General features: G+C 41.4%; 2 protein-coding genes and 1 non-coding gene across 3 annotated transcripts; 1 reads left to right on the top strand and 2 right to left on the bottom strand.

The window, feature by feature from the left end:
* Positions 1 to 1864: 1864 nt before the first annotated feature.
* Positions 1865 to 25081, top strand: SLC10A6 (solute carrier family 10 member 6). Its single transcript, XM_037132420.2, has 6 exons — positions 1865 to 2474; positions 13302 to 13420; positions 15302 to 15390; positions 17748 to 17923; positions 22301 to 22458; positions 23878 to 25081. Exons 1-6 carry the CDS (start codon positions 2098 to 2100, stop codon positions 24090 to 24092), a joined length of 1134 nt encoding a protein of 377 aa, XP_036988315.2. The 5' UTR covers positions 1865 to 2097; the 3' UTR covers positions 24093 to 25081.
* Positions 3883 to 3965, bottom strand: LOC119039643 (small nucleolar RNA SNORD115). Its single transcript, XR_005080652.2, has one exon. It is a non-coding gene; the product is annotated as a small nucleolar RNA SNORD115 (small nucleolar RNA).
* Positions 25082 to 25865: 784 nt separating the features above from the next.
* Positions 25866 to 26099, bottom strand: LOC128627592 (cytochrome c oxidase subunit 6B1-like). Its single transcript, XM_053666441.1, has one exon. The coding sequence runs from the start codon at positions 26097 to 26099 to the stop codon at positions 25866 to 25868; it is 234 nt and encodes a 77-aa protein (XP_053522416.1).
* Positions 26100 to 27338: the final 1239 nt, after the last annotated feature.

The following is a 27338-nucleotide window of genomic DNA, read 5'->3' as shown; positions in this document are numbered from 1 at the left end:
GGTCCAGATCCTGGCACACAACATGGTTATTGTCCTCTGAAGGTTACTTCTCTTCAGGTTACAACCACACACTCAGTCATTGTATCCTATATCACTCTGTGACATCTGTGCCAGGATGACTGAATCTGGAGTAACTTGTCACCTGTCCAGATATCCCTTTCATGGTGGTTTTTGGACTTTGGTATCTTTTCCTGACAGTGGATGTCAGTTGGAACAATCCTATCTCCTAATTCAGTGAAGAAATTCTGAAAACAACACATTTCAAATGGGCAGTGGCCAAGGTCACCTTTCCCTTGCGGAGTCTCCTCCAGTGCAGTGTGCAAATGTAGACACTTCCTCCAGCTATCAGTGCTGAGTACCAAGCAAACCACTCAAGTTGCTATCGCCTCTCCTCACTCAGGAATGGAGGAGTTTACTAAACTTAAGTTTGTGTAACTAAGAAGTGACTCTTCAAGGAACAAAGGTCTGCCAAGGAAAATTTTGATGTTATCTAGAAAGAAATGTCTGATAACCTCTCTTAGTAAGTAACCTTTTTAAAACTTCTGCTTCATCAGACACAGCCACATAAGCATAGAGCCCCTAGCATGCCCCGTCCCCCTCCTCCGTCCCTCTTCAGCTCTGCCACCTGTCTGCATTATTCACACGGGAACATGCAGCTTTCCAGAGATGAGACCAGTTCCTGTGTCCATTTCTCTGCTTGGCTCTGTGTAAGTACACTGCAGATGGTTCCAGGTTGCCTTCTGACAGCTCGCCAAGCTTGGTGTAAATGTGGGCTTGTTCTCGACGTAAAACTAGAGTTGGTGGCAGCAGCTTGTTGTGCTCACCTCTGGTGGCCTCCAGCAAGGTTTCACCTTCAGAGCTGCTTTTAGGTGAAAAGCAGGTGTTCCACCCAGCTTTTGGACTAAGGCAGTTTATACTTTCTTCAAAGACGTTTTATTTTATATTTGTATTCAACTTGTATTTTTATACAGGAAACATGTCCATTTTGTCATGAAGAAGAATTTGTTAATCAAAAAAATGAACAATGCATAGCTGGTGTTCCTTGTAAGACAGACAGTCATTTATAAAGTGCACCTTGTCATCAGCCTTTGTCCCACAAATAACCTTTCTGCTCTCTGTGAGAAAGGGTGTGGCCTCTGCTTTTTTGGAGCTTTAGTTTCACAGAACCACGTTTTCCTTGTTTGGTTTTGCCAGCAGTGCTGGGTTAGAACACACGAGGGCCCCTGGGCCATTGTGGTCAGAGGCTGACCTCAGACTGTTTTCAGACTTCAGACAAGCTCTTTACCACATTCCCTGTGGAACTCCCAGACCTCACCAGGAGGCCCGAGGGTGTGGCGTCACAAAGCCAACACTATTTTACAAAGGAAAGTCACAGCTCCCCTGAATTATTTTGGGTACAGAAATGTTTGATGAGACATACTCAGGTGCTTTACATGACATTATTCTTGCTGGTGTTTTATTACTGACTTTAGACATAAATTCTCATAGAAGTAGGGAGAAGAAAGACAGACTAATTCTGAAGTTCTCTTGAAATTATCCTTAGTTCCCCCTGCCGTTTTCTTAGCTGGCAGCCTTTTGCTTTAATATTTTCAACAGAAATGCTTTGCTAATGCTGTGATACTGGGCTTCGGCTTAATTGCCTTTGTTTGTTTCCCTGAAATTACCCTCTCTGTCTCCAAAACATTGCATCCTGGCTCTTTGAAATCCCCATGGAATTTGGAGAAATTATGTCTTGGCATCCACCCTGCTTTTCTGGAGCACACAATGGGATGCTGACGACATCGCCCGATCACTCCCCTTGACAATAAGTTTGCTTGTCTCATTTCACATGCAAGAAATGATGAGTAAGAACAGAAGTGGAAAGCCTTACTTACCACATGCAGTTTATTATACACGTCGTGACCGTGATAATTGCTTTTATAATGCCAGTCGTAAAGAAATTGATCAGATGAGGATGAATCATCTGACTGGCCAATAGTTATTGGAATGATTCTTCATGCGTGACTTTGTTGCATTATTACAAAATGTGGCAGGATAGACCTGCCCAGCTCTCTTGGCAGATGTTCATTTGTAACGCTGCCCTAAGGAGATGAGGAGATGGAAGCAAATTGTTCCAGCAGCTCAGCCTGCCCTGCCAACATTTCAGAAGAGGAGCAGCCTGTGGGGCTGCCGGCACCTGGGAACCTGGAACTTGTTTTTGCAGTGGTGTCAGTCTTGATGATGAGCCTGCTCATGTTCTCGCTGGGATGCTCTGTGGAGATCAGGAAGCTATGGCTGCACATCAAGAGACCCTGGGGCATTGCTGTGGGACTGCTCTGCCAGTTTGGGCTCATGCCTCTTATAGCTTATCTTCTGGCCACCAGCTTCTCTCTGAAGCCTGTCCTAGCTATTGCTGTTCTCATCATGGGGTGCTGCCCAGGAGGAACCATCTCTAACATCTTCACCTTCTGGGTTGAAGGAGATATGGATCTCAGGTAAGTTACACTGCTCAGTCTTCCCCTGATAGCACTTTTTCCTGAGGGGGGGGGGCGGAGGTAACTGACACTTTTCGTGTTGAAAGCTCGGCCAATTTTTAGGTGGAGAACCGAGTAGGAAATATTTTATAGAGACTTGTTCAGTCCTGGAAGGACTTTCCTTTCCGAGCTTAAAATGGACTTTGCTGTGATTGTCCTTTGACTGGCAACTACTTTTCTGAGTGGTGGGGTTTGGGTTATATGTAATAGTGGAAGCAGGTGCCTTCCTCCCCCAACAGCCCTTCCTAGGCATGAACTCATTCTCACCCTCACTGATAGCTTTAACAACAGGCTTCACGATCTCCCAGGACATAGGCTGAGAATCCCCGGAAGCCAGTGACAGTGGTTTGGAAACGGTCGTGGTGATGGTGTTGGTGGAGGTGGCATACCCCGAGTGAGGCCCTTGTAGCTCTAATCAGCAAGTGTTGCCTGCACACCTACGTCATGGGGGACTTGAATGAAGGAGTTTAGGGTAATGTGATAGACGTATCCTGTTTCAAGTGCCGGTGGTAGCCTGTCGAGTTGACTTGGAGAGCAACATAAAGACTTATGGCTAAAAACGTTCTTTCTCTTTGCTTTTCACATCCTTAACATTCATGAGAACACGCTCATTCCTTTTATTTAAGCCAGTGACCTTATCCCCAGTTATGTGTGGACAAATACCTCTAGGAGACATTAGGCTTTATCACTCATTTATATGTTAACGAGGGTAAATTAACCACATGTTGTGATGGGAACAAAGGAGAACATTTAGGAAAGAATAGAGGAGTCACAGTTGGAAAAATGAAAGAGCTAAAAACAGTGATCTTTCTAGATTCTTTGCTTACTGATGAACAGATTGTTTTATGTCCTGCCCAGGGAGAGAATTACTTATAAATTTAAAACTTTGTTTGATGTGTATGTCATTTGGCTGAGATTTGTTATTTGATGAACGAGTGAATCTGGTGCTGACAGTGCCTGGGCTATGAGTGGATGGTGGTGAGTCAGCTGCAGGTACGGGTTTGTGGTTCCCTGCATGTGCTGAATGGGCAACACATGGAGCGCATTTCACCTGGAAATGTTAATGGGTGAAGACCAACAATTAATTTTAATATGGCAATGTTTTTACTTTAATACGGCAATGTTTTTACTTACCAACTTACAGAGATTTGAAAAGAATCACTTGATGCATTGCTAATTAAAAATAAGCCCCACTGAAACTCATTGCTGATTCAAATTCAGTAAAGATGATCATTTGTATAATAATTGGGAAAGGATAAATCTTCTTTATACAGAGTCCATACATATGTCATCCATAAATTCTGGGATCTTAATGTTTTTGGAGAGAAAAAGAAAACATTTTTGAGTACCTTTGTAGGCATGCAGTAGATGATTTCATGTATTCTCTTTCTTTTTTTTTTTTTACAAGTCATCATCTCTCTTCAAGACAATGTAAGTTCTCATCATTGACCCCTTTCTCTTCTTGGCTCTCATAATAACCTGGTCCATGACCTTTTATTATGTTGAATTTTACTGTTGAGAAAGTTGTGACTCAGATGGGGTAAATGTTTGCCAAATGCTACAAATGAGGACGGCAGAGTGCAGATTTGACTTCCCATCTGTCTCTCATCAGGCTGTAGTTAAAGAACTTTCTTCCATGCTGCTTGCTAACATACTACATCTTCTGTGCTGAATAGGCAGGTCAGTCTTCGACCAGTGTCCTCAACCACTTCTGCTCTGGAAAGAGAACATTTATTACCCTCATTTCTTTATTAACCAACATTGTAATAAAAACACCAAAGAGTAGGAAGTCTATAAAAGATAATTTCACTTCTCTTAAGATCATTTTACTTCTCTTAATTAGCTTTAACTTTGGTCAAAATATTTAACCAATAGGCCTCATTTCCTCATTTTAAAAACGAGGTTAAAATTACTTATTCCTCACATTGCTATATTTTAAGGAGAAAATATGTATGCATAATGCCAGGCACATAGTGGGTATGAAATAAATATTAGCTACTCTATCATTCTTTAAAATTTTGGTTTTGAGTCTTAAAACAAAAAGCAAAAAGTCCCCTGTAAGAAACAACATTTTAAAATGGAGACTAAAGTATTAGATTTTCAAAAGCTTATAGATACAAGAGTAATAAAATCTTAAATCTCAGCAAAATTGCCAAAAGGATAAAATTCAGTATTATTAAATAAAATAACATCCAAATTCATTATGTTTCTTTCCATTTGATTACCAACAAAAATAACTTTTCAGCAAAACTCAATATAACTTTATAGACAGAAATTCTGTTTTGCATGCTGGATAAAATTCAGCATTTAGAACTTCATTTTATAGATGAAGAAGTTGAGTCTGGCTCTCTGTAGATGACCCTAAACACGTTTTTCATGCCTTAACTCTGTGTTCATTTAACCGACTCACAGTCCTCCACATGTTCTTCCCCACGGGGCATTTCAGGAGCAACACGTCTGAACCAGTTTCTGCACTCTCGAGTGTCTGCTCATGACCCCGATCATTTTCCCCGTCACCTGGGCTCATCATCTTAGCATTCTCCCGTGACTCCCTTCATTCTTGACCTTGGTCACTCAGTCTGCTGTTTCGACCTGTGGCTCACTCTCTTGCATGTCACCCATAGCTATTATTTTTGATCTCTCCCCAACTACTGTCACCTCAGGTCAGGCCCTCACAATTTCTTTCTTGGCACTTGCAGTATCTTTACAATGCCCCCCCCCGCCTTCAGTGTCTCCATCATGGTTTGTCGTAAGTGGATAAGGGAGGCTCTGGTCTCTGATTGCTTGTATTTAAATCCTGACTTGGGACCTCTTTTCTGTAACTCAAAGTCATAGTACTTTTTTTGTGGTATTATAAGGAGAAAAGGAACAATGTGATATATATAAAGGCTTCTTAACACCTACTAAACTGGGTAGAAACTAAGCCAGGCCTAACCTACTTCTCAAAGATTATTTCCCATTTGACCCTTTCTGCACAACTGGTCTATAGTTTAATGGGACAGTCGCTGTTCTCCAAACACTCTGCACATTTCCTACTTTCTTTTTGCCCATGCTGTTCCCACAGTCTGGAAAGCCAACTGGCCTGATCCTCGCCCAAGTCAAGTCATTTCCTTCATTATAACTGTCCCAGAAAGCAATTGGCCCCATATATACGGGCCACCTAAGAAATTATCCTGCCTCTGGACTGAGCTCAGCTGAACTTGCTGGGCTCTCTCACATATTTGTGAACTGGTTAAACGTAGACTGGTCTTGGCTGGTCTCAGCTGGGACATCTGGGCTTTTCCTCCGCATGGTCTCTCATTATCCAGCAGGACAACCTAGACCTAATCACTTAGCAGTCGTGGGGTTTGGAAAAAAGAAGCTTACAAGACCTCTGGAGACCTGGGCTTGAAACCAGTTTATCATTATTTTCATTGCCTTCCGTTGACCAATGGAAATTTCACAGCCAGCCCAGATTCAAGGAATGGAGGAATATGGTAGATGTTGCCTCTCAGTGGGATCAGCTGCAAAGTCACACTGCAGAGGGCATGAATAAGAGAAGAGTGAACCTTTGGGAACACTTTTGCAATCTACTAAGGATGGACAGGGTTCTTGCCTTTGAGGGCAGGGCATGAAAACTAAGATCTGGCAGTACAGTGTAGTAGTTAAGTGCACCACTCTGGAACCAGTAAGTAGATCCATCACTACTGGGTCAGAACTGGGTCTTCTTGGTAGATTATGTAAATTCTTTATGCCTCAGTTTCCTCACTTAAAATAGGGAGAAACATAACCTACCATGTGGGTTGCTGTGAGGGTTGAGTGAGTTAATATATATAAAGTGCTTAAAATCTCACCCGGCACAAAATGCTGTATGAGTCATTAATTTGTATGTGGGGCAGGCAAGAGCACTGGCGTAGGGGTCTGGGTTTAGTGTCTGCCCGAGGAGCTGTGTGCCTTTGAGCAACTCCTTCTCTGGATGCCGGTTATCTCCTTTGTGAAATCAGTGGGTTAGGGCCAGGTCTGTTGACCTGATCTTATAGCCTATTCCATTTTCATCTGCTATCCAGATAATTAATTTTTTTCAGTGGGGAAATAAGTATGTACTTTCATAGTTTTTGAAATTCAGTTTCTGATTTTATTGGTTTAAAAATAAAATATCTTAATAATTTAAGCCCCAATTGCAAAATGATATATGTATTGATGCTACATGTACACACACACACACACACACACACACACACACACTTTCCATGTTTTAAGGGAAGTTTGGGACTAATTTTTCCAGATTTGCTGAGTCTGTCTATTTATTCTCTATAATTGTTTGGGAATGGTGATGACATTCTTAATGGAAAGTGGAATTGCACTATATCAAAGTCAGATTTTTCCAACAATTTATATGTGAACAGCAGAGAAACCCAGTTTGTTGTGTCCTCTGTTTATACTGTTTATACATGTTGGAATTTCATGGCAGCAAAACAAAAGATGTGACCTTCCACTGCACGTACACCTGTCCACTGTGTGCTTTTCCAGTTTTGTTGTCATTTGTAACAGCTGGCGGAGCACTGGGATCATCTGTCGCCATCTTTGACCATTCCTGTGAACGTCATGGGCTTGAACAATTGTGTATAGATGGAGGCAGTAACCTATGTAATCAAGGATATAGAATCAGTCTGATGGAAATCTCACACTTTCAACAGTCATGAATCTTACCTGCTATTTGAGCCAAAGCCATGTTGGGGGAAAATGCTGTGAAAGTTTTTTAAAAGTTCAAGAGTAAAGTGATGTAGTAGGGAATTCTTTATAAGACTTGGTTAAATGAAGAGCCAGGGAATGTAGCATTATCACAGAGTAAGCATTGAAAAAAGCTTCCCAGCCACGCACTTATCATGGACACAGAGGTTTGAGAACTGCTTTTCTTCCTTTATCTGCTATCTAGGTAGGAGGACATGTTGCTCAAAGTAAGCATTCTTAATAGGATAAAATGATTTTAAATTTTATATGGAATAAAATACATGCTAGAACTGCTAAGAAAAGTTTGAAGAGAAAAACATACAAAACACTACAATTTAAACAATTTGGCATTTGTTAAGCAAAAAGAACATTTTGATAAACTTGAACATTTAATGTCTAGTGAGGTTGGCACTTTAAATTAGTGGAAAATTGCTTATTTAGTAAATAGTATTGATACACTTGCCTTTCATTATAGAAAACAATAGATTAACTTCATACCTTATACCACATGTAATACATGTTTTAGATGAGTTAAAAATATAAATATAAAAATATCAATAAAAAGTGGGGGCAATATTTGAATAACCTTAGGATATGGGGAAATCTTTAACAAAACAAAAAAGTCAGAAGCCATAAAAAATGGGCTGATTTGACTGTTTCAGGGTCATTTACTATGGCCAAATCATAGTAAACCCATGTGACTTCATATAAGTTTCTGCAACTTATAATAATATACCAGAATCTTGGAAAAGATACTGGTATTACACATGATGATATGTACCCTAATTTTAAAAGCAATTCTGTAAGTTGAGAAAAGAAGAAAATTAGACAAGCAAGGCTGTTTTCTCTTTTAAGATTTTATTTATTTTTAAAGAGGGGAAGAGAAGGCGAGAGAGAAGAAGAGAAACATCAATGTGTGGTTGGCTCTCATGTGTCCCCCACTGGGGATCTGGCCTGCAATCCAGGCATGTGCCCTGACTGGGAATCCAGCTGATGACCCTTTGGTTCCCAGATCCGTACTCAATCCACTGAGCCACACCAGCCAGGGCAAGACTGGTTTTTTTAGTATATTTTATTGATTATGCTATTACAGTTGCCCCAATATTTTCATCCTTTGACCACCTCCACCTAGGGTCCCCCTTCCCTCCAGCAACACCGCCCCCCCCCGCCATTTTAGTTCATTTCCATGGGCTGTGCATGCAAGTTGTTTGGCTTCTCCATTTTCCATACTATTTTTAACTTTTCCCTGTCTATTTTGTACCTACCATTTATGCTTCTTAATACCTGTACCTTTTCCCCCTTTCTCCCTCTTCCCTGTACCAGCTGATAACCTTCCAAATGATCTCCATATCTACGATTCTGTTCCTGTTCTAGTTGTTTGCTTAGTTTGTTTTTAGATTCAGTTGTTGATAGTTGCGAGTTTGTTGTTATTTTAATGTTCATGATTTTTATCTTTTCTTAAATATGTCCCTTTAACATTTCATGTAATAATGGGTTGGTGATGATGATCTCCTTTAGATTTACCTTGTCTAGGAAGAACTTTACCTGCCCTTCCACTCTAAATGATAGCTTTGCTGGATAGAGTGATTTAGGTTGTAGGTCTTTGCCTTTCATCAGTTTGAATACTTCTTGCCAGTCCCTTCTAACTGGCAAAGTTTCTTTTGAGAAATCAGCTGATAGTCTTATGGGAACTCCTTTGTAGGTGACTCTCTGCTTTTCAGATTCTCTCTTTATCTTTAAACTTTAATATTTTGTGTTTTAATTATTTTGTGTTTGCATTTTAATTATAATGTGTCTGGGTGTATTCCTCTTTGAGTTCAACTTGTTTGGGACTATTTATTCTTCCTGGACTTGTATGTCTATTTTCTTTGCCAAATTAGGGAACTTTTCTTTCATTGTTTTTTTCAAACATGTTTTCAATTTCTTGCTCTTCCTCTTCTCCTTCCAGCATCTCTATGATTTAGATGGTGAAACTTTTGGACCTGTCCCAGAGTCTTCTTATCCTATCCTCATTTTTTTTTGAATTCTTGTTTCTTCATTCTGTTCTGGTCGAGTGTTTATTTCTCCCTTATGTTCCAAATTGTCAATTTGAACACTAGCTTCCTTCTGTTCACTGTTGGTTCCCTGTGGATATTTCTTTATTTTACTTAGTGTAACCTTTCATTTCTTCTTTTATGCTTTTACCATACTCAATGAGTTCTCCGAGCATCCTGATCACCAGTACTTAGAATTCTGCATTTGATAGGTTGGCTATCTCTGTTTTGTTTGATTCTTCTTCTGGGGTTTCGTTCTGTTCTTTCATTTGGGCCATGTTTCTTTGTCTCCTCAATTTGGCAGTCTCCCTGTGTTTGTTTCTGTGTATTAGGTAGAACTGCTTTGACTCCCTGTCTTAGTGCACCTGTTAAGTTGTAGGGCGTAGGTATTCGCCAGGGTGGTACAAACTGCTTCAGCACTTTGTATCTCTGTGTAGAAGGAAGACTTGGAGAGGGGACAATACTACTGCCTGGCTGCTGGAGGCTTGCTCAGCACTTGCTCCATTTCCAGTCATTTCACCCCCTTCCTGTATGTGACTGCCACCCCTTCAGCTGCTGCCCCAGTGGTGGTTCCCAGAATGGGTGGATTTGCATATGTTTTAGGATTGTGTGGGCCCTTTAAATGGTCTCCTGAGAGGCTGGCAGTTTATTCTGCTACCCCAACCCCCACTGGTTTTTACAGCCAGAAGTTATGGGGCTTTTTTTTTTGGTGCTGGACCCCTGGGCTGTGTGGTCTGGCCTGGGGCTGGGATCGCTTACTCCCAAGTTATGCCTCCTGATTTTTATCTACCGCACGTGCATGTGGGACCACCTGTTCTGCCAGCCACTGCGGCTGCCACCTTGCACCCACCACCTTGCCACTGCCACACTGCGTCCTCTCTGCCCCAGCTCCCTGCCTCTACCCTCCCTACCTGTCTGGATGAATATGGCTTGTTTAAATCCTTGGTTGTCAGGCTTCCAAAAAGTTAGATTTTCTGGCAGTTTGGGGTGATTTTTGTTTTGAGGTTAGTTGTAATTCTTATGGTCGTGCAAGGAGGAAAAGTGTGTCTACCTATGTCTCTATTTTGGCCAGGGTGTCAGCAACACTGTTTAGAGAGGACCTCTAAGAGGCCAGCAAACATGAAAAAAAATATGACTTTGTTGAGACTGAGTGTAACAGAATAACAGCAAAATGCACTTTTGTGTAAGAGTATTCTCATTAAAATCGAAAGGAATTGGTCACATCCAGTGTAGGCAAGATTGTGAAATGCAACAGTTTTTTTTGGAAAATAATCTGGTAGTATCTTATAATTAAAAACAGAATTTTGACATAGCAGTTTCAGTTTTGGAAATCTATTTCATAGACATAAAAGAATAACTTCAAATGAAATATGTAAAAGAATATTTATTACAACATTCTTTATAATGATAAAACACTCAAAGCAATTTATTCATCATTAACAAGGTGACTGAAGAAATTATGGCATTTTAATGTTATGGTATACTGTGCAATTTTTTAAAATGATGAGCTTAAGGTGTATTTGTTGTCCTGAGAGGACATCTGTATTATTAAGAGGAGATAAAAAAAAGGAACTGAGTTGCAGAGTGATATGTATTGTCTGATTACTTCAAAAAGAAAAAAACAGAATAAATCTCTATTCACTGAACGAACATGTATAAAACAGGACTGCTTGATGAAAAAATAAAAGAGGGGAAGGAATGTATACAAATACTTGTAAATTATCTAAGTTTGATTTTTGAAAAGCTGCTTTTTAAAATGTTATTCTCATTTGTACTTGGAAGAGCAAGATTTTACTTAGTTTTAACAGAAAGTCTCTGTTCCTCTGGACTGTGGTAGAGGTGACTACCATTGAGTTCAGCATAAAGGGGTCACATCACAAAGATTTTCAAGACTCAGCTGCAGTCATACGACCCATGAGGAAGGCAGAAAGAACATTTTCCTGGCACCAGTGTATTAGCATTCTGGTCCATCCTTCGATCTGCCACAAATGAGAGTGCAGAAGGATTATATTCAATATCATTGAAGTAAAATAAATTCTCCTTGGCTGAGAGTATAATAAACATTTTTCTGACAGAAAATGTCAAAGTAAACATAGATTGTTTTATAAACAGGGAAATTAAACAGAAAGCCTCGTGATGTACATTGAGGAAGAATGACACGTGACCCTCAGGCCCGAGGATGAAGTGCTGGAGCACCCTCGTTACCTCTGCAGCAGACCTCAGCCCTGAAGAGGGTCTCCTTTCTCTGCCTGGTGTGTGTGTGTGTGGCGGGGGGTGCTCTGCCTCCCAGTTTTGCAGCCATTTGTGCCATGGGAACAGACGGGGCCCATGCTATGTGTAAGGCAGTCTGGCGTGGGAACTTAAACAGTGTATATTGGAACGTTCGCAGACTTTCGGGGCCTGGTATTGAAGTGAATGAAGTCTTACTTTACCCCTGGGTTGTGTTGTGTGGTGTGTTATTTGCCTCAGTTCGTCAGGTAGAGCAGCATTCATGGTGTCTGTAAACAGTGTGTACTTGTATAAACACATTGCGTAATTTTTCCAACAATTTAATGATAAAATATTTAGTTGGCTTGGAGGATATCTCATTTCCATTTACCTTACTTCCCCTAATTTTACTGATGTATTCTTTCACTGGTTCCATCACCCAGATAGGGAGAGAAAATAACTTGGGGGAGTTGGCAGTGGGGGAGGGAGATGGGAAGAATCAATTTGGGGTGGAGACCCATAAAATTGGGGGGAAGTTGGATGGCACTAATCAACTTCTTGGGTTCTCATCCTCTCTGATCTCTTGTTGGCGTTTTGCCTTTAGTTGGAACCTCTTGGTTCTTCTCTTTCATGGAACGAACCTCCTGGCTCTCTCCCTCGTCTCCGTCTGAGCTTTCCCTGCACCAGGCACGTTTCTCCCTCTTCCCAGGTGAGAGCAGGGGGCCCCCAAAACTCTGCTCCCCAGTTCCTGGTCTCTCATTATGCATGCTTATGTATTTTATGTATACTCATACATGCTTCTGTATTTTAATGTGTAACCAAGTGATTTTCTCCAACTAAAATAAAGACGAAAAAATAGACCTTACATAGCTGGAAAAATACAAACAATATATTACAAATTTATGGAGCAATAACTTATTTTATACAGTATAATAAAACTACAGTAATCAAGATAACATTCGGTCATAAAAGGATTGAACTACTGATACATACTAAAACATGGCCGAACCTTGAAAACTTGCCATGTGGCAGAAGCCACACACACACACACACACACACACACACACACACACACACACACTTGAACTTATGAGAAATGTCCTGAATAAGCAATCCTATAAAGTCAGAAAGTAGATTGATCATCGGTTGCCAGAGTCTGGGGAAAGAAGGGAATGGGGAGTGACTGCTAATGGGGTGCGTTTTTAAAAAAGATTTTATTTATTTACTTTCAGAAAGAGGGGAAGGGAGGGAGAAAGGGAGAGAAACACCAGTGTGTGGCTGTCTCTCCCACTCTCCTTACTGAGGACCTGACCCACCACCACCCAGGCACGTGCCCTGACTGGGGATCAAACTGGCCACCTTTTGTTTTACAGGCTGGCATTCAATCCATTGAGCCACACTAGCCAGGGTGGGTTGTATCTTTTGTTTGATTTATTTTTTGATAAAGATATTCTGGAAATAGGTGTTGTTTTTGCACAACCTTGTGAATATATTAAAAGTGCTTTAAAATGATGAATTTTATGATCTATAAATTGTATCTCAATGGAAAAAAACTAGGTATGGAAAAAAATCCTATTACTATCACTAGCAAAATGTTTAGGACAAGTATATCTTCAAGTAAATAAGGGTTAATAGACGGAGGTCAAAAACTGCTGGAAATCTTTTTGTAGCCCACAAGTGCAACCGTCATTTATTGAATAACAAGACAGGAGTAAGCTTCAAGTAAGTTACTCCATGTCAGCTCTAAGATGTTGTGTCTGGGAGTGGCTTTTGGTGTGGGACTAATTTCTTCATTTCAAACTCTCCTTCTTACGTGTTATTTTAATTTTACTTTCAGCATCAGTATGACGACCTGCTCCACGGTGGCTGCCCTGGGAATGATGCCACTTTGCCTCTATCTCTACACCTTGTCCTGGAATGTTGAGCAGAATTTCACCATTCCATATCAGAACATAGGTGTGTATGAGCTTGTGAAATGAGACAGGAACAGGAATGGTGATAGTAACAATACTGGTGATTGTTTACTCGGTGCCTCCTTTGTGCAGGGGTGTTTATGTTACTTGATTTAATTCTCTGAGCAACCCTACAATACAGATTCTACTACTAGTTCCATTGCCTAGATTTTCAGGATCAGGGAGGTTAAATAAGTTGGCCAAGTTTGTACAGTTGCTAAGGGAAAATCTAGAATATCTGGTTCAGGAACCTAACTGCAGAGTCCAAGCTCTTAACTCCTACAAGAGTTCACTTTTAAAAATAAAGCCAGAAAACTTCATTATTTTAAAAATTATGTAACTTACTATAAAGCAATTGGACTCATTATGGTCAGAAGGTTAACTAGATCGCAGCAGCTCTAATGAGACCTTAGTTCCCACAGCTCCACCTTTCACATCACCCGTGAGCCCTGACTTTACTGATCAACAGAAATGATTCCTATCGGTTGTTGTTTTTATCTTTATATATTTTTAATTGTTGTTCAAGTATAGTTGTCTCCATTTTCACCCCACCATCACTGATGCCTATTAATTATTAAAGTCTATCTACATGTCACAACTTTTACTCATATATTGTTCTTTATTTCCTTTCCTGAATATTATTTCTTTTTTAAAAAATATTTTATTTATTTATCTTTAGAGGGGAAGGGAAGGAGAGAGGGAGAGAAATATCAATGTATCGTTGCCTCTCATGTATCCCCTGCTGGGAACTGGCCTGCAACTCAGGCATGTGCCCTGACTGGGAATCGAACCTCGATCCTTTGGTTTGCAGGCCCGCACTCAATCCATTGAGCTACACCAGCCAGGGCCTGAATATTATTTCTTATTAAACTGTGTCCTTTTCTTAGAGATCTCCGTGGACTCACTAGACTCAGAAGAAAAGCTTGGTGAAATTATCTGCCTGGTCTAGTTCTGGTTTGGCCAGAAATTTTGGAGAACTGGTAGAACCTTTGTTCTTTGATTCTTAAAACTCTAAAGTGTCAATCTGGAGTCTCAAATAAGCACCTGGAGGGCTTATAGCCTGTGGGCTGTATTTCAAAACCATGACTATGACTATCTCCTGATAACAGCTGGAGACCTTTAATTTGTAAAATTTGAGGAAAATTTTTCACGATTGCATGCAACCTTTTCTGGTCAGTAAATTACTTGATATAGTCTGTTTTGGTGACATTCTAAAAGGTATTCACAAATAATTAAAACCCAAAATATTAGAGGCAATTTATATAGCTTTGGAGCCAGTATCGCAGGCATTCAGCTCCACTGGGAAACCAGGGCCAGAAACGTCAGCGAGCGGATGCTGTTGGCGCGTTGACCCCTGCTCCACTGAGCCTGCTGTCCGCACCTTTATTCACTTGTGTTACATAAAAGGCATTTTTTTCCCTACCTGCTTTTGGGTTACTAGCCACGCATGGAGAATATGAGAAATTGCTTGGTGCGTCCAACAAATGCTCTTTCTAATGTCCGAAACAGGTCTTCTTACTTTGTGAAGCTAATGAACCATTGGCTTCTAATAGGGAATAACAGCTATGGTTGTAGAGGGTGGGACCATACATAGAAACAAAGACTATCACAGATTATAAAGGGTCCTCCTGTTTTCTGACCTTTCCATTTCCAGTTGTCTCTGAAATTCCATGTGATTGTCAGAGGGACTGTGAGAGAAGTGATTGACCAAGTATGGTAGCATTCAGTAGTATCATATACCATTTAAAAACTGTCTTTCAAGGATTAAAAAAAGTTGGAGGTGGGTGCAGAAAATAATGCAGCTGTAATTACAGCTTTTATCTAATCGAAGTAGAAATTGCTGAGGACTGGCAATTAAGGTTTTACAGATTTTTCTTCTGTTCAGGAATTTCCCTTTTGTGTCTGACTGTTCCTGTGGCCTTCGGAGTCTATGTGAATTATAAGTGGACAAAACAATCCAAAATCATCCTCAAGGTAAGCAGCCCCACCTGCAGCGAGCACACCCTCAGACTCAGAGACAGGCAGATGGAGCAACGGCTGGAACAAATGAGCCAGGCAAACACAGTCCCACACCCGGCAATTTTCCTTACATGGCCTACATTTTAGGTCCAACTGCAGTATTGCCTCTACTTCCTAACCCTTTCTGTCACTCCCATACACCTGTAAACCCAGGGTTATGACACCCTAGAAATGGTGGGACTCTTGCTGGAGTGACAGAAAAGCTAAAGCCTGTGTGTGGTGGGAGAGAAACCAGGGTCCATCCATTCCCAAGGCTTCGCATAGGTGCTCTCAAGGTGAAAGCCGCTCAGGTGTGTGTGAAATGGCACCCAGTGTGCAGGGAGCAGAGATGGTTTTGTGGAAGAGCAGGGCGAAGGGCTGTCTCATGTCTTATTTTTAAATGGCTTTTAAAAAACACCTAGCTGGAGAGAAGACAATCTTAACAAGAGTGTTAATCTCCTGGGTTGCTTTCTAATTTTGTGATTATATATTGTTTTAGAAGCTAGAGGATCGTGTTATATGCTACTTTCATGAAGAGTTTACAAACATGTCTTAGTTATTTTTGTATTTATAAAGAAATAAACTTTGGGCTGATTGGAGGTTCAGCAACTACATCTGAGTTCATCTGAGTCTGGGGTTTATGGTTTGGTTTGCTTTAAGCTCTTGCTGCTTGGCTCCACCTGACAGAACAAGGCCACTCCACTTGCCTGCACAAACGAGTGCTGCTTTCTGCTTGGGACAAGACCGAACAACTCCCACGGTTCCTCCAGGGAGATGAGGAATGTGAGAAAAGGGCTGGGGGAGGAGCGGGCAGAGCAGCGGGGCCTGGAACGCTGGAGGAGGCTTCCATGTTGTGCCTTTGGACTGCAGATGAATGACTTTGTTATTTCAGTCACAGAAAATTTCCAATGTGGTCGTTTATAGCCACAATTTTGTTTGTAAAACAAGAGAAGGAAATATGTTCATGGGAACCTCTTACTTTTCAAATACTCTACCTTCAGTTGTTTTCCTTAAAGGGCGTCTAACAAAAAGCAATCATTATTTTTGGTGTTTCCAGATCCTATGATAGCCTGTCAGTGCCAATGGAGAAATCGGATGCATTTTCTGTATGTCAGTTTTATTATCTGTAAGGAGCAGGTTTAAAACTCCTTTGCTTTGGCTATTCCATGGGATTTGTAGCAGAAAATATTTAGTAATATGCATAAATATTCTAGAGCACCTTAGGAAAAAAAGGATAATTTAATGATTATTTTGGTGTATCTTCAATTTCTGTTCTTAATCCTCCTTTCATTTTAGGTTGATCCATTTTCTAAAGAAATTGCTTTTGGTGAATTTTAAACTTTTTTAAATCCATTTTTTTGGTAGAAAGATGCAGAGGGGTTTTTATAATCAGAAGTCTTCTTTGTGTGTTCCAGCATCTTCCTGTGAGGCAGGAACCCTGTCTGTCCTTGTGTCTGGGCAGTAAAAATTACCCTCAGAACACATCCATGGTACACTGAGTTGTTTTTGTTTTGTTTTGGTTACCCGTGACTACCTTCTTCCACTCCCAGAATCATTTCAAATCAAAGTTGATGCTGTAACTAGATGCATAGTTTTCTGTCTACATGGCATGAATAGGAGCTTGCCAAGATCCTGATTCTCCCCCAACATTCTAGGTCTTGCTTCTTTTTCATCTGATCTAAAACTCAAACCACTGGATTTTTTGTTCTTGATTTTTTTGTTTCTACTAAACAACAAAAGAAAGAAACAGTATTCCTTTGGGAGAGGATAGAGGTAATTGTCGGTACCTCTCATATTCATTAATTAGCTCAGATTGTCCAATAAAGAATGGGTAAGTTTCATTTAGAGGTAAAAGGAACAGGGGTCAAAACAGTGAGAAGCCATTGGTGGTTGAGGGGTGGTGGGAAGAGAGGGGGATAGTCAGGTGGTGCAGATCTCAGACAAGAGGTTACCAGCCAGGTGTCTAGGAGGTACATGCAAAGGTGTTGGATGCTTGTCAGATTTCACTTTTACAAATATCTTATCCAAGAAAAATACAACTGGCCCTCCTGGCCAAACCCTGTACTTGAAGGGAAAAGATACTTACCGGTCATGCAACAAGAAGACTTAGATTCGTACTGACCTTTACCAGCTTCTAGCATAGACAAGCCACTTGATTACGTTTGACCTCAGGTTTATTCTCTGTGAGAGGAGATTGGATCCAGTGGTCTCTATGTCCTCTCTTTGTTCTAAAACTTCTAGATTCCAAGATTTTAGAGCAGAATTGGACTTTGCATCATAGAACATAAAGACCATGATGTTTATGTGTACTTATTTTTATTGGTTTGCTTTAGATTGGGACCATTGTTGGTGGGGTCCTCCTTTTGGCGGTCACTGTTGCTGGTTTGGTGCTGGCAAAAGAATATTGGAATCCAGACACCGCCCTGCTCACCATCAGTTTCATCTTCCCTTCGATTGGCTATGTTGCCGGCTTTCTACTGGCACTTCTTACCCACCACTCTTGGCCGAGGTACAGTTAAATCACCCATAACCTTTGTTGAGAAGGATAAATTAAACACATGGCCACTGGTGGCTTTGCTACTTGGCTATGTCAGAAAATACTGAGTTTTGACTTACGAAGTGGATGGAACAGGACAGCCCTTCATAAAGGGGGTAAAAAGATCATAGTCATTCTGTATGTAAATGAAGCAAAGACCAAACCGATGGAGGTTATAATCTGTGAAAGTAGGACTGGGGTGTTAACACCACTTGTAATCTGGACACATTTGTCTTTGTATTTCAGTAAATAGGAGAGGTGAGGTGGTTTCACTAAATACAGAGACCATTCTATGACATGTGCAAGTTTGAGAGATTAAACATATATGCATTATTTGTGCCAATTTGTCAAAAAGTGCTACTTATGAGGGACAAGAAGAAAAAGGGCAAACTTGAGAAATAAAGTAGAAATTTACCTTAAATATTATCATTACAAGTTGGGGGATAGAATTTATAAGTACTATGAAATATTAAAAATGGTAATATTCCATGTTATTGGAATAGATGATGTGAGCATTAGTTTCCACTGTGGGGGAACAAATTGGCATGAACTCTCTAGAAGACAAGTCTTATCAATAACCATATGAATATTTGTAGTTAACTCAGTTGTTTTACTTCTAGAGCTCTGTCCTGAAGCTGTCAGATAGACAAATGTTGATGTGCAAGGATGTTAATTGCAGTGTTATTCATAAATGTAAAAATAGAAATAATGTAAATATTTTGTAATACAGAGATATTTAATTCTTTAAAAAAATTTTTTTATTGATTATGCTGTTACAGTTGTTCTATTCCCCCCTTCATTCCCCTCCACCCTACCCCCCATCCCCACCATTACCCCCCCTTTAGTTTATGACCATGTGTCTCAAGTCCTATAGATTCTATATTTCCATACTATTCTTGCCCCCCCATCTATTTTCTATCTACTGTCTATGCTACTTATTTTCTGTACCTTCTCCCCACTTCTCCTCACACTCCCCTGTTGCTAACCCTCCTTGAGATCTTCATTTCTATGTTTCCACTCCTGATCTAGCTGTCCTCTTAGTTTGCTTTTGTTTTAGGTGTAGTTGTTAATAACTGTGAGTTTGCTGTCCTTTCACTGTTCATATTTTTATCTTCTTTTTCTTAGATAGGTCCCTTTAACATTTCATATAATAAGAGCTTGGTGATGATGAACTCCTTGAATTTGATCTTATCTGAGAAGCACTTTATCTGTCCTTCCATTCTAAATGAAAGTTTTGCTGGATAGAGCAATCTTGGTTGTAGGTCTTTGGATTTCATGACTTGGAATATCTCTTTCCAGCCCCTTCTTGCCTGTAAGGTCTCTTTTGAGAAATTCGCTGACAGTCTGATGGGGACTCTTTTGTAGGTGACTGTCCCCTTAGCTCTTGCTGCTTCTAGGATTCTCTCCTTCATTTGAATCTTGGCTAATGTAATGATGATGTGCCTTGGTGTGTTCCTTCTTGGGTCCAAGTTCTTTGGGACTCTCTGAGCTTCCTGGATTTCCTGGAAGTCTATTTCCTTTGTCAGATTGGGGAAATTCTCCTTTATTATTTGTTCAAATAAGTTTTCCACTGGTGGCTGTGCCTTTCCCCCTTCTGATACCCCTATAATTTGGATGTTGGAGCGTTTGAAGATGTCCTGGAGGTTCCTAAGACTCTCCTCATTTTTTTGAATTCTTGCTTCTTGACTCTTTTCTGTTTGGCCATTATTTGCTTTCTTCTGGTCCACTCCATTGATTTGAGTCCCAGTTTCCTTTTCATTGCTATTGGTGTCCTGTGCAATTCCATTCATTTCAATTAGTTTCACCTTCATATATTTGTCTAATTTGTGGCTATAATCAACCAGTTCTATGAGGATCCTGATGACCAGTGTTTTAAACTGTGCGTCTGAGAGTTTTGCTATTTCTTCATAGCTTAGATTTATAGGCTCTGGGGCTTTGAGGTCTTCTTGAGTCATTTTTGGTCTGTTCACGCCCTTTAAGTGTGAGGAGCGGGGCTTTGGACTCCCAGGTTGCTGGGTTGTGACGCTGTATGTGGGGGCGTGGCCAGAGCGGGGAAATGGCGACCCCCTCTGCCGCTTCTCACAGCTGGGTGCGGAGGAGCAGTGTCTTAGGTGGTTCACCTGGGCCAGGCCACTCAGAGTCGCTGGGTTATGACGCTGTATGTGGAGGTGGGGTCAGAGCAGGGAAATGGCGGCGCCCTCCCTGCCACTTGCTGTGGCGGGGGACCCGCTGGGTTCCGGTCCAATCGCCCACTGCCTCGCTTGTCTATCCGCGTACAAATGCGAGACCACGGTCAACCCGCAGTCCTGCTCCCTCGCTGTTTCCCCCGTGGTCGCCTGCTTGGTCGCTTGCTCGGTCGCTCACTAGGTCCAACCCTGCGCCTGGATTCCACGCGCCTGAGTCCATCTGACCGAGTTTTCCTGTGCAACCCTGCTCCACCAGCTGCTGGTTTCACCCCTTACCGGTCAGGCTGAAGAATTTGTTGTTAACGGACTTCCGAAAAGTTCAATTTTCTGTGTTCTGGCTGTGTTTTCTGTTGCTAATATTCAATTGTCTCTAAACTTGGTTGTGTGAGTAGGCACAGCGTCTCCACCTTTGCCTCCATCTTGGTGGAAGTCCAGAGATATTTAATTCTTGATGTGCCTATGAAATAGAATATGATGAATCAATTTTAGTGCTTTTAGAAAATACTTAAGAGATACATTTTAGTTAAAAAAGAATGGAAAACAATGTGCACTTTGAGTGCCATCTTATAGAAGGAAGGAAAATAATTTTATGCATGGAAAATACTGGAAGAAATATGCTAATAGTGTGTGAATAGTGGAATTGAGACTAATTTTAGTTGCCTAATATTTTTGGTGTATTTTTTATGTTTTTTGATATGTACTACTTTTAACATAGAAGAAGAATTATTGAAGAAAAGTTAACTATGCAGTTGAATTCCAAAGGTAGAATTGGGAATTTTTAAAACTAGCTTTATGGTGTTTCCAGTTTACTTGGGGACATTTAGATCATACCAAGTACTGGATGGGGCTCCACCAAGAGTATCTCATTTACTTACTATGCTGGAGAGATAGATATTATCAGTGCCCTCATTTTGCAGATGAGCAAACCTTTCAGAGAAGTTAGGTAACTCGACCAGGTGCCTTAAGCTAGAATGTGGTTGAGTTCATACTTGGATCTGGATTTGTTTCCAAAGTTAGAAATACGACTGTTGAGTGGTTGAAATATAATTGGACCTGGAGAGAAAGTGTTCCTATAGAGAAGTGTCAACATTCTTGCTTTTTACACACCTGGTGGCTTAAGAAGGATCAGGACTGAGATACGCATTTGCCCAGTGAATGGTCTAGGTGTGAGGTCCAGCCTAGCAGCTTAATCACATCATGTTATTGATGTGGGTCTGAGAGAAGTCAGGGTAGTCTGAAGAAAGCATAGGAAGCAGTGGTGTAACTAGACACAAAATAACTTGTCCTACCCCAGTGACGGCATTTCCCTTCCCACAGCACACACCCACATTCCAATCCAGCTTGCATAGAGATGCTGCTTTACCTTCTGAAGCACCTCTCTCCTCTTCACTTCCAACTATAAAAAACCTGAAGCCTCCCTTTGTGAACTGGAGGCAGCTGAAACTGCTTCACCCAGCTCCCAAGGTCCTGCCTGTGTCTTCCTTTCTTTTCCTCTTGCCTTTTCTTTTTCAAGTGAGATTTATTTATTTATTTTTTTGCAATTAGGAAACTAATCAAATATAAGAAAGTGGAAAAAACTTTCTCCTGTATTTTCCTAGACCTTTCACCAAGGAAACCATTTCAGACATTTTTTTCATTAAAAGTCTACTTTCAAGTGTTGTTTAGCCGTTGCTCTTTCATACCTCTAACTCTACTTTCCCTTCTCATTTCCTCCAAGCCTCTAGCCCACACAGGCTGGCTTCAGCTCATGCAATGGCTCTGAACGGGTCAAGCTCATACCTGTCCCCAGACCTTTAATTTCAATCTTTGTCCCACATTAAATGCCTCTTCCCCTCTTTCCATCCTTTAATCCCGCTCTTCCTCTGTGAAGCCTTCTCTAACCATTGACACCCTTTTCCTAAATTTCTACAGCATCTGCTGGTGTTACTGAGCTTTTCCTGTGTGTATATCTTGACTTTTCCATCAGATTCCCAGGGCAGGGTTCATAGGGCCCTACTCCCAGGTGCCTCTCAGGAAACTGCCCACCACTTAGCAAATAAATAGACCTTAAATGAGTGATCATTGTTAGTGGCCTAAGCTCATAGCTGACATTACTATTTGTAAGAGAACATTTAAGAATAGTCCTTATTGCCAGGATGTAACTTTTGAAAAAAAATTATTGTAGGTGCAGGACAATTTCCTTAGAAACTGGAGCTCAGAATATTCAGATGTGTATCACCATGTTGCAGTTGTCTTTCACTGCTGAGCAGATGGTCCAGATGATTTGCTTCCCCTTGGCCTACGGACTCTTCCAGATGGTGGATGGAATTCTCATTGTTGCAGGTGGGTAGAGCCCCCGTTGGATGGATACACCTGATTGAAAATTGTTGACTCAACTTACCAACTCCTTTTCCAATCCAAACCCACATGTGCTGCCCTTGTGATGCATTTTTAGCCTGACATTTTTGGGAAAAAAGTGCATAAATGAGATCTTTTGCCACAAAGTGAAAGTTTCACAGAAAAATATTAAAAAACTAGGGGGAAGTAAGCTTACAATTTTAAACAAGTATGTCACAGAAGACAGGGCACTATCAGCACTTCAGTTTCAGGACTTGCTCAAGCTCCACGAGCCATTGTTTATCTCAAAACTGACATTTACTGTGTTTCAGCAAGAGCCAAATGTCAAGTTACTTCATGGTGTTTTTGTGACTAAGAGTTGTGCTCAATTGCTGTGACATATTTTTCAACTATGAAGTATAATACATACACAAATATTGAAATTAATTGTATATATGTATACATATGCATATGTGTATACATACAGGGTGAGGCAAAAGTAGGTTTACAGTTGTCCATATGGAAAATAATACCATAATAAATAAATAATAATACAAGAACAATCTCTGCTTTGTGTACTCAAAACTGTAAACCTATTATACTTTGGCCCCACTCTGAATGCTTACCTATCCATGCAGCCACATATACATCATTTTGGAGTCAATCACTATGTAGATTCACAGGAAGTAAATTAAAAAATAATATATATATATAGTGGGGATTGACTGTGGGAGTTGGGGGTGGGCTGGGGAGAGAAGGACAAAGGGGGAAAATTGGGACAGCTCTAACCGAATAACAAAAAGAATTTTAAAAAATCACAGAAAAAGTGTAAGAAAGAAATTCCCATTGATGAGACCTATAAAAAAATACACACATAGATGGGTAGATATGAACACACACACATGTATTTTAATTTTAGGCCATGGTCATTTTTGTTGCCAGGTACCAGGCTCTGAGTCAGTCTCAGCAATTGCTGATACAAATGATTATATATGGATTACTGATACAACAATCAGTGTAAGGAACATGTGTGGTTTAACTTTCCCACAAGACAAGAGGCCATGAGGGAGGGAACGTGCACTCCCAGCTGTGCTCCAGGAGCCAGAGGAGGGCCGGGCTCGCTGGCAGCACTCCACGGGAGGTGACTGGGTAAACGGATGAGAGAGTGGATGAGCTGTCGGTGACTGATGACTGTCTCATCCCCCAAAGGCCCATTTCAGATAGAAACTGCCATTCTGATACACTGAATTGTTTTGTTTCATGGTTTCCTCCCATTTTCCTTGCCCCTTCCTTTTTTACCTATGTGTTTATGCATATGTGACCCAAAGCAAACATACTTCGGAAGTATCGACTAGCGTACAAGGTCATTCAATTATTGTCCTTACTGAAGTGATTTTTTAAATACTTGCATGTTTTAACACCTAGCATATAAGGTGTACAAGAGGAGATTGAAGAACAAACACAGGAAAAGGAATCCAGGTGGTGCTGAAGGCTGCCATAACAAGCAACCCACCTCTTCCAAGGAGACCAGTGCTTTCTTGGAGGTGAATGAAGAAGTTGCAGTAACTCCCGGGTCACCAGAACCTATGGATTCCCATATGATTCTCGAACCAACAGGCCACATCTCTTCATGTGCGTAGTAGGGGCTTGCTGCCTGACTGGACACTGACTTCCTTCACAACCAGTAAAGAGAGGTCAGAACTGATGCGTGGGTCTCATTGGCAGGGCCTGTGGGAATATTTATATTTTTGTGTGGCTTGTAATCATCAGGATACACTTTGGAGAAGGTACTCTGCCTGTTTCAGGGAGTCCTTCTGGGGTTTACACAGCACATTCTTCCCGTGCAGTGAAGAGTGATGCCCATTGTGTGATGTCATCCTCAGGTGGACTTCAGTCTCAGAAGGGCAGGGATTCTACATGGAGCATCTCGTACTTCAGGGCAAGGACAGAGTCTGAACCCACTTGATTTTGGGAAGGTCCTTTGGAACATTGGTGAGGAAGCCTACAACTCTTATTAAAAATGGGGCCTTTTCCAAAGTGATTCAAGTCTTTTCAGATCATGGATGAAATACACATTTAGAGGCAATTTAATAATCACTGAGGTTAAAGGGTAAATATCCCATATCTTCACTTCCCAGTGATAGGCACATGTATAACCTCTTGATTTTTGTTTACACATGTAAGTTTAAAAATATTGGGATTATCCCACTTACAGTTTTGCAAGTCACTTAATGACACGTCTGGAGCATCTTTACATGTCAGTCTGTGCTGACCTACCTCGTTCTTCAGAACAGTGGCTTCAAGGAAGGATTTCATTGCATGGAAGGGTTCATTTGTTTAACCATTCCTCACTCATGGACATTTAGTTAGCTTTCGAGTTGCTGGCATTGCAATGCTGCTACAAACACTCCTGCCCTTCTGCAAGTGTTGTAGGTCATTCCTGCAATGGGGATCGCCAGGCTGATGGCACGTGGAACGCTGGCCGGCTGCTCCCGGCCACGCGTGTGCATTCCAGTGCCTGGGAGGAACTGGGTTCCTGTAGTCGCACCGTCTACACGATGATCAATTTTTTTGTGTGAAACTATCTCATGTAAAATTGCATTTAAAAAATTATGAGTAAAGTATTTTTATGACCACTTGCTTATTCATGTCCCTTGCCTACTTTTGTTATGTATTTCCTTTCTGATTGATAAATTTTAACACATATGGATGGTGACCCTTTGTCCTGCTTGTCAACATTCTACCTACTCTTTTATCTTCTGCCATTCTGTAATATCTACTGCAGTACAAGAGTTTTATATTTTTACATACTAAGCCATATTAGTCTTTACTGTTCACATATCTGTCTAGTGTTAGAATATTTACATTTTTAAGTGGATGGTGAGTTGTGAAAGGACTCCGTTTGCGCGTGTGTTTGGCCCTTTGCGGGGAGTCCCTTCTGGGGGTCCCCACAGTGGGTGCCGGCTGCTGCGTGTGTGGCCTGTCATCGGAGGACCCTCCTCCTCCTCCACTGCATTAAAAATACTTCCCGTGTGATTTCTCTTACTTTCATGGACTAAGTATGTACTTATTTTATTCCATCTTGAATTTATATTTCTGTGTGCTGTGTTAAGAATCTGATTGTCCCAACACCACATATTGAATCATTCATCTTTTCTCTACCGGTTTGATAGATGCCACATTTATCACCTGACTTCCTATACAGTGTGTTTTTGTCAGGACTCCATTTGGTTCCACTTTCTTTTATTCTTTTGTTTTTTTCCAACAAATATTTATTATTAGTTAAGCCATGATTCAGGATCCCAGGGTGGGATGTGCCCAGGTCCCCCTTCACCCTCCTGGGAGAAGGATGGAGGACAGAGGAGGGACAGGGTGCAGACAGTGCAGATCTTCCCAGGCAATGGGCCTTCTGCTCAGACGTCATCCCAGGCCACGGGCAGCCAGGCTATGGGGCCAAGGGACTCGAACCCACGCCAGTACCCCTCGTGCATGAAGACATTGCCCCCATTAGCAGTCATTGCCTTCTCACAGCGGGGGGAGTCCAGGTAGTTCTGCCAGCAGTTCCTGGGCTGGTTCTGGTTGGGGAGGCAGCTGTCAAAAGGGGCAGGCTCCTGGTTCTTGACTTTGTTCTGGATGTCTTCTGCCATGTCACTGACTCCAAGGCGCCCCCGAAGCTGCGCACAGCTCTGTGTCTTCTGTCTACTCTTATTTGTAAGTTTTAAAATGTGTGAGGAAGTGCATTGTCTAAGATAAATCTTTACAGTTTTATTTTGTGAGTATTCCCAAGAACTTGTAGGTTAATATAATGACAATGAGTATTATGGTATTGTCACAACAATTAAGCTCACCTTTATGGTAGTACAGAAAGAGCCCCATTAGGTGTTGCAACTACATTTATAAGGAAAAGAACTATGCAGACTTGCGACGTGACTGTTCACTCGCAAGTGCTGCTTGACCACACGGGGACCCCCGTGTGCCCGCCCGAGAAGCACGGTTATACTGGGAAGCTGGTCTGCACTGTGCACGGGCGCCCGGCACAAACTGCAACAACGAGGCAGGAAGCGTTCCCGCCCTCCTGGGTCACAGGCCCGTGGGGGACAGATCGCCACAGAGAGCAGAGCAGCGTTGTGTACTGACATCCCCAGGCCCAAAATGAGCATTACCATGAATTTTAAAGACTATACAAAAGAAAAAAAAAACTACATTGTTTCTCTATAAAGGAATCTAAATAAAACGATAACTTCCAACACTCCATTCTGAAAGGACCGGCTACTATGGTCAACGTGGGCAGCATTTACTGTAGTGGGGACAATCTGGGAACAGGTCTACCAAAAACCACCTTTTTAAGGCAGAAACAACACAAATCAATGTAAGTGAGTGAAAGCAGTCACATCAGAAGACTGTCATCTCCAGAGACAGTTTGCGACTGTATTACTGAGAAGACCCAGAAACAGTCCAGTAGTCCAGGAGGCCGTGCATTAACTTTAGGATGAAGAGTGTAACTACACAAAGCTATATCTGAGTAAATTATATTCTAACTGATCTAAATAATTATGAGTTCATAAAAGCCAGGGCCTATATGAGGCTCAGAAGAAGTGGGGCCAAATGAGATAAGGGTAAGTGGCATGAGTCCAGCTCCACGCCTGGAGAAGAGCCGGATGGGCGGGTGCAGCGGTGAGCTGTCGTGGAAAGAACGTGGGCTCTGCCAGGGCCACTTGCTGCCTTCCCCCTGAAGAGCTGGGATGCCTCTGAAGTGTAGATTGAAGTCAGACCTGGAACTGAATCCCAGCTGTTATCTGGGCAACCTTGGGCAAGTGACAGTCCCACTAGTCTTCATTTTCCTCTCCGGAAAAAAAGAGACATTCAATCCTTCAGACATTGCCTGA

The sequence above is a fragment of the Artibeus jamaicensis genome, unplaced genomic scaffold (genome assembly GCF_021234435.1).
Source record: "Artibeus jamaicensis isolate MK-2021 breed Jamaican fruit bat unplaced genomic scaffold, CSHL_Jam_final contig_452, whole genome shotgun sequence".
Classification (NCBI taxonomy): domain Eukaryota; kingdom Metazoa; phylum Chordata; class Mammalia; order Chiroptera; family Phyllostomidae; genus Artibeus; species Artibeus jamaicensis.
Note: the sequence above shows the minus strand (reverse complement) of the source record. Positions and strands in the feature narration are given on the sequence as shown.